Here is a 7,812-nt window from a genome sequence, read left to right as displayed (position 1 = left end):
GAGAAAGCTTATTTCTCTGATCCTTTATATTTCAAGCATTCATACAAGAGATTACAAAATGAGTTACTAAAATCTAGTCTTTTAAATTCATATGAATATCATATATTTTTTATCCAAGTGTTTTCTAATCTATCTTCCATTCAATATATGAATCTCTCAAATTCAAAGTGTTTAAAAAATTTCACAATCCCCATAAATATTCCTTAAAAATCTTTTAATTCTTAGAACAATAAATCTTAAGAATCTCTCTTTTTTACGCTCTAAATTTTTCTCAATTGGATTTCACCTCTCTCAATTTGGTGTAATAATTTGAAATATTTCTTATATAATATTTACATAGATATTTTATAAATATATTTTTGAAATAATACTAACATATGTATCATTAAAAATGGGTTATTAAAGAAGTTAGAAAAAAGTAATCATTCGTCGCAAGCCATGTCTTACTCCTATTATATTTGCTAATTTCTATCACCTTTGTGTTCAAAAATAGTAAACCATATTCGTGGCTTCACCTCACTCACAGAAATTTTCAGTGATTTAGCTAAGAAATTTGGGTTGCCACTGTTCTTTGGACTTTTAACTAACTAACAAAACAAAATCTCACTTTAACAACTTCATTGCCAGAAAATAGACATGTGACACATGAACACATTAATGTATGATGTACACTTATGAAGCAAGTTAACTAAAATTTCCACATTTTATTATAGTGTGCTCTAATTAAGCATGGTATTAGCATACAGTGTTGTAGAACTATGTAATAGTTCTTAGTATTTTGTTTGAGAGCATACAAGTAAATCAAAATTGTGTTCTAGTTTTGGTTCTTTTGCTACATTGTTTACCAAGAACAATCATGAGGGAGGTTATTATGGTTGCAACTGCTGCTACACTTGGGAATCTGTTGTTTGGATGGGATAGTTCAACCATTGCAGGTGTGTGTTTCGTAAGACATCTCTTTATTATCTATTTGAGTATTGTCATTGCTAAGATGTGTCTCTACAGGTGGAATGAGATACATCAAACAGGAATTCCACTTAGAAACTGATCCATCACTTGAAGGACTATTAGTGTCCATGTCATTTCTCACCGGAACAATCGTAACAATATTCTCCGGCACAGTTTCCGATATGTTCGGAAGGCGTCCAATGATAATAACATCGTCTCTCATGTTTTACTTTAGTGGTTTGGTCATGTTCTGGGCTCGGAACGTTCCTGCGATTCTACTTTCAAGGATGTTGAGTGGAATTGCAATTGCATTAGCCGTGACTATAACTCCTCTTTACATATCTGAGATAGCACCACCTGATATCAGAGGCTTACTCAACACTCTTCCTCAGCTTTCATGTTCTATGGGAATGTTTTTGGCTTATCTCTTGGTTTTCGCTATTTCCTTGACGGATACGCCGACTTGGCGAGGCATGCTTAGTATTGTTTCTGTTTATTCTGTAGCTTATTTTTTTCTCGCCGTGATTTACCTCCCCGAATCTCCTCCTTGGCTTGTAAGTAAAGGTAGAATATCCGAAGCTAAGATAGTTCTGCAAAGAATTCGCGGCGTCGAAGATGTTTCAGGTGATACTAAATAGGGCTCATTAATTTTTCAACATCATTAGCTTGAAAATATAATAACATGGATACTGAATTGTAGCTTTCTTTGGTTCATAGGAGAATTAGCATTGTTAGCTGAGGGATTGAATCCTGGAGGTGAATCAATCATTGTAGAAGAATACATAGTTGCACCAGCAAGTGAACTCATTTCAAACAAGGAAGCAGGGAAAGATTGTATAAAGCTTTATGGACCTAATCAAGGAGCAGTTTCAATGGTTGCACAACAAGTAACCGGACAAGGTAGCATGTTAACGCCCGAGGGAAGCATTTCCAATCTCAAGGACAATATTGTCAATATATTTGAAAGCATGCATGAAAATATTTCGAAAATGTCGAGTATGAGTCATATGGGAGATCATGATAGTGAAAACATGCATGCTGCATTACTTCCACCTCAAGGCAGTGCTGGAGAAATACCGAAGAACACGGACATTGGTGGAGGTTGGCAATTGGCTTATAAATCAATTGAAGCAGCTAATGGTGAAGGAGGATTCCAAAGGGTTTATCTGCATGCAGATTCTAGTGCAGTGTCACGACAAGGTTCCGCTTCAACTTCTGGTCATGACTTGCATGCAGATCAAGGTGGTGAAACTTTTCAGGCAGCTGCACTTGTTTGTGATTCAATTCTTAGGAATAAGGATATGAATATTAAACCAGAAGTTACTCCGAAACGTACACGTTGGAAAGATCTGTTAGACCCAGGTGTAAAGAGAGCATTAATTGTTGGAATAGGACTTCAAGTTCTTCAGCAGGTATAGTCCTAGTTAATGAATATGACATTGTGTCATAATCATAACTCTCTAACCATCTGAAACTATAATGTATATGTTGCAGATTTCTGGTATAAGTGGATTTGTTTACTATGCTCCTCAAATTCTTGACCAAGCAGGAGTTGGAGCACTTTTGTCAGATTTAGAGATTAGTGCAGTATCTTGTTCTATATTTGTAAATGTCATAACAACATTCTGCATGCTTCCTTGTATAGGTCTTTCCATGAGTTTGATGGATATAACAGGCAGGAGGTATGTTTAAACAGGCGTAGGAGTTATATTCAATTACTCTACTTTCTTAAAATATTACTACTATCAACGTATCAGTATCGTGTCTGGTGTCCATGTTTTAGCTTATCTTGTCCATCGTTGGTGCTTCTCTTTGATATATTTCATTATTTATTTTCTAATACGCAGGTCAATATTGCTACACACAATACCAATTCTAATACTATCTCTGATGATACTAATAGTCAAAGACTTATTTCACCTAAGTTCAACCCTGAATGCAGCATTAACATCAATATGTGCTATAGTATATGAAAGCATATTCTGCATGGGCTATGGAGTAATACCAAATATTATATGTTCAGAAATATTTCCAACAAGTGTACGTGGGTTATGCATTTCAATTTGTTCACTAACGTTTTGGATATCTACCTTGATCATAACTTCCTTATTTCCATTCTTGCTTCAATTCCTTGGTATTACTGGTGTGTTTGGATTGTTTGTCGCTGGTTGCATTGCATCTTGGATTTTTATTTACTTGAAAGTTCCTGAAACAAAGGGTATGCCTTTAGAAGTTATCGTTGAGGTTTTTGCTATTGGTTCAAAGCCTGAAACAAATTGAGCTATCATGCATCACAAGAAGTATTATCACAACAAGAAGCAGAAAGAATGTAAAGAACGTCTACAGAAGAGCATCACTCAATACTCCATTTTTGTGTTAGATAGTTTAGAAAATATTTTATTGAATACATTGTATTAATTGGAACAAAAGATCATCTGGCCTAGTGGCGTTAGTTGCTATTTGTGAGAGCATATGCAATGAGAGAGAAAATTTTAGTTGTTTGTGTTATATTTTGTGGGTCTAAAACTTTAAGCAATTTCAATTATTTTTGCTTTAATGATAATTATTTAATGGGTAAAAAAATTAGTAATGAAACTTAAAGATTAAGGAATCACGAAGTTCCACTATTAAAGATGTTCTAAATATCAGACTCTTGTTTGATATTTATCAAAGTAGTTTATCCACTAAATATTTATGGGATAAACTAGAATCAATATATATATGCAAGAAGATACTATAAGTAAGAAATTATATATCCATTTCAATAATTATAAAATGGTATAGATCTATTATAAAACAATTATATAAAATTGAATGTATTTTAAATAATTACAAACAACATAAGATAGATTCACATGGATGAGACCATTGTTATATTTTTCATAATAGACAACTTTACGCCTTGATGAAAAGATATCAAAAGGATCATGTAGCATAAAAAAAGGCATATCTTTTAAGAAGAGTATCGAAAATAAAAAGACACTGAAGATCAATTTTTACTCATGAGAAGGTACATTTTGTGAATGATAGAAAATGTAACAAACCCAATGATAATATGGATATTGATGATGAAAATTTTCATGACAACAATAGTGAAAATAGACCGAGGAAAAAAAATAAAGTTGTTTCTATTGTGGCAAATCAAAATATTTTGAGAAAGAACGAAGTTATTGAAAAAGATGAACAAATAGAAAAGTTCAAGGGCACAAAAGAATAATTTTATTATATAGATGTATCTTTGAGAATTTACTCAATTTTAAGAATGTTGTTAACAATAAAGATAAACAAAGTAGGAAAATGAGAAGGAGACTAGGGTTTCAATAATGTGATAACTTAGTAAAAATAAAGGTAACAGATAAAACATAAATAAACTAAAATGCTAGTTCATTACTTATTATCTTACATCTCGTGTCAAACTCATAATGCATTAGCAAGAAATATTGGGAGTTTGACAAACAAAAACACACTTAGTAATAAATAATATAAACTTATAATTTTATACACACTCGTGCACGCGCGCGTGCACACACACACACGCACACTTCAAGCTAAAGTTTTCTAAACTTCAATTTTGTTAAAAATTAAATTAAAAATAAAAGAACAACCTAAATAAACTAATATTCTAACCAACTAAAAGAGAAGCAATAACCAATGAGATGAAGCATCATAGATGGGAACTAACCGAGAGAGGAGGAGAATTCGAAGAGATGAATCAAACCAAATTATGTAAAAAAAGAAGCAATCAAACATAAGATCTCATAGAGAGAAGTATAAAAAGAGAAAAACCAATATAGAGAGAAGTAACCAAATACAAGCATTAATAGGGAGATAAGTAAGCAAACAAAAGAATCAAAACACACACACACACCGAGGAACCATCAGGGGCAGGAGTAATCAAGCAGAAGAGTCGACCAATTGAGAGAGAGAGAGAGAGAGATATCAACCAAATAGAAGAACAAAACCAAACTAACCAAACAAAACAAATCCAAATCGAATTAAATAAAATTGAATCAAATAATATTTGTAAATCCCTGAATTTGGCGGGAACATAGCTAGGAACCTGGTTGGTTAACGTGGTTATATTATCCCGACAATTATACCCTTAAGCACTTCTCCCATTCACGCCCCGTGTTTGGGGAATTGTGTACATCCCAGAATTTGGCTAGCAAGAGCAAGAATAGTGGGCCGGGTCTAAGCACGAAACGAGTTCGGATCTTCAGTAAGTATATGCGCCATATAGGTCATTCCAAGGATAAGTTATCCAAGATACACCTTTATGGGCATTTACTGAGTGATGTCAACATGTCTAGACATGTCCCTTGAATACAATAATGATCAAATATATGATTATTATTGTTCATAATGGAGAATAATTGAGATCCATGACTCATGTCCCATATAAGGCTAAAAGAGTTAATATAAATAGGAATAATATACATAGGGATAAAGTTCAAACATAATAAACATATTTAATTCATACAAAGAAGTCACCTACTATGACTCTTTCGGACTAACATCATAGGAGTTACTCTTTCGGACTAACATCATAGGAGTTATTCAGATCAGTGTTCTTTACATGAACATTTGTCGTCCATCGTGGGGTTCTTGTAAAACATTCCTGGACTATACAAAACTGTGAACCAATGGGCTCGTCATCCCTACAAGACCAAGGCAAGCAGCAACAATCAAGAATCGCAGGCTGTCATAGAGGAACTACTCGTCGATGTGGAAAATATATGTCAATAGAACAAACTATTGCAAGGTAGTGTTCATACCTTGCTATAGAAACAACATCATCCTCAATCGATCTGCAACCGTTGATTAGGGAAATCTAGGACGATCAGGTCCTGAAGAATTTCAAACCGCCTCTGTTGGCCATATTTAACAGGAAAAATGTGTCATAGCCTAAATTTTACCCTAAATTTTTTTCATTTGCATCAGCATGACATGCATTCCATTTTATCATGTAGTACATCATTATTAAGAGTTTCAAAGGTTGACTTTGTTGACTTTTATTGCCATCTCATTTGCTTATTTTGATTTTATAGTTTTTCTCAATTTACGGTTTAAAATTGATTTCTTCTTATATGTTAATTTTATTCTAAGAGCTTTAATGAGATTTGGAGTAAAAATAAGAATAGGATGCAAATTAGAATAAAATAAAATAAATTTCATTTCTATTAGTATTATTTCAAATAGTCTCAAATTTATTTTTTTAATTCATGGCCAATTTGTTATTTAGTCCAATTATTTATTGATTTGCCTATATTTTAATTCATATTTCAAAAAAAAAACACATTTTAATTCCAATTTCCTTCACAAAATTGAGTTTCACATACATTTACATTTGCATTTGTATTTCAAGTGGAATTTACTACCCACTTGCATTTATATTTTATTTCTAACAAGCTAAAACTAAGTGAAATACATTTCAAATAAACCAAATGAAATTCATTTTCATTTCAAACAAACACAATTTAAATTTCATTAGCATTTCATTTCTAACTATCTTAACTATCCATAACTATCTTAATCCCTCCAAACTAACGTGATTCAATCTTGGCCACTCTTAAACCCATGACAAGGATCAGTATCCCAGAGTTCTAATTCAAGTAAGCCTAACTAACTTTTCCTACATTTTCATCATTACAAAAACTTCATCATTCTCATCATGGGGGTTAAACATTATTTTTTACAGAAAAACACCAAAATCCCAATTTTATCTCATAACAAACTCCACACTTCACCAATCTTCTTCATTCTTCCATAATCCAAAGTTCTTCATCCTTCACCATATTAATCTCCACCATTTCTATCCCTTTTACCATTATTCATCTTCTTTTCCAATCTTCATTTTCTCCTTAATCAACAATTCACCATAAAGCATTCATCTCCAAGAATCCACCTTATACCTCTTCTTTTCCAAACTTCCTTAACCATCATATCTTCCATAATCTTCAACTCAAAAAAAAACTTCATAACCACTAATATCTCCATGATCATCATCTGCAAAACAATAATCAACAACCATAACCTCCAATAATTCACCACATCATAATAATCAATAATAATACAACAATTCAACCTCTTAATTCGCAAGAAACCGAAGCAAAAAAGAAAAGAAATTTGGTTGATGCAATTTACTGAACACTTGGCGCACAAGTTGCAAAATGGCCGATACGACACCAATTTTCCATAAATTCACCAACCACAATCAATCACAACACTAACAGTACCACATACCTGAAACCAAGAGATTGCTAGGCAAAAACGTGAATGAATTAAGTTCAAGCATTCTACCGAACACTTGGTGTGCAAGTTATCGAACGTCAAATACGTTAATCAATTCACAAACCGCAAACAGAGCATCAATCAAGCATCGTTAGTCACACAAATGCCCGCCTTTCAGAAATGCCATTAACATTGAGTACGTGAAGATGATGAAGGCGAGTAAGTAAGGAAAAGAGATTTTGAAAATGTGATTTTCAGGAAGAAGCGTTTTCACGTTACTGGTTTGTTCTCATTTCCTTGTTTTCATTCTTCTTTTGCTTTAATTTTATTTTTCAATTAAAATACCATGTGTCATATTTTGGTTTGTGTTGGATTTTGGTTTAATTTAATAACTTAATCATGTGGCATTATGTGATTGGTTACTAGATTGAGTGTTAGAAAATGACTCTATGCATTCTCCCTATAAAAATTATCATAGTCATCTACAATTATTTTTAGGATCTAATTTTTATTTAATTCACATTAGAGTTAATCTAGTTTTTTGTAATAAAAATATGATATTAGTTCTCTTAATTAATTAGGATTAGGGTCTTGATCATGCTTTTAATTTTGATTACATTCTTTTATTCATGA

General features: G+C 32.6%; 1 protein-coding gene and 1 long non-coding RNA gene across 2 annotated transcripts; one reads left to right on the top strand and one right to left on the bottom strand.

The window, feature by feature from the left end:
• The first annotated feature begins 856 nt into the window (after window positions 1-856).
• Window positions 857-3,283, top strand: LOC127136838 (monosaccharide-sensing protein 2). Its single transcript, XM_051063356.1, has 5 exons — window positions 857-935; window positions 1,006-1,572; window positions 1,666-2,360; window positions 2,443-2,630; window positions 2,796-3,283. The coding sequence occupies exons 1-5, from the start codon at window positions 857-859 to the stop codon at window positions 3,226-3,228; spliced, it is 1,962 nt and encodes a 653-aa protein (XP_050919313.1). The 3' UTR covers window positions 3,229-3,283.
• A 3,101-nt stretch (window positions 3,284-6,384) lies between these two features.
• LOC127135392 (uncharacterized) lies at window positions 6,385-7,494 on the bottom strand. Its single transcript, XR_007808536.1, has 2 exons — window positions 7,192-7,494; window positions 6,385-6,954 (listed from the first exon to the last, which is right to left on the bottom strand). It is a non-coding gene; the product is annotated as an uncharacterized LOC127135392 (long non-coding RNA).
• Window positions 7,495-7,812: the final 318 nt, after the last annotated feature.

The sequence above is a fragment of the Lathyrus oleraceus genome, chromosome 4, assembly GCF_024323335.1.
Source record: "Lathyrus oleraceus cultivar Zhongwan6 chromosome 4, CAAS_Psat_ZW6_1.0, whole genome shotgun sequence".
Lineage (NCBI taxonomy): Eukaryota > Viridiplantae > Streptophyta > Magnoliopsida > Fabales > Fabaceae > Lathyrus > Lathyrus oleraceus.
Note: the sequence above shows the minus strand (reverse complement) of the source record. Positions and strands in the feature narration are given on the sequence as shown.

What these genes read in the sequence shown, in the direction of transcription:
- LOC127136838 (XM_051063356.1), top strand. Translation starts at nt 857, where the DNA reads ATGAGGGAGGTTATTATGGTTGCAACTGCTGCTACACTTGGGAATCTG. An exon ending in GACTTCAAGTTCTTCAGCAG is followed by an intron (nt 2,361 to 2,442) that starts GTATAGTCCTAG and finishes TATATGTTGCAG; the next exon opens with ATTTCTGGTATAAGTGGATT. An exon ending in ATGGATATAACAGGCAGGAG is followed by an intron (nt 2,631 to 2,795) that starts GTATGTTTAAAC and finishes TCTAATACGCAG; the next exon opens with GTCAATATTGCTACACACAA.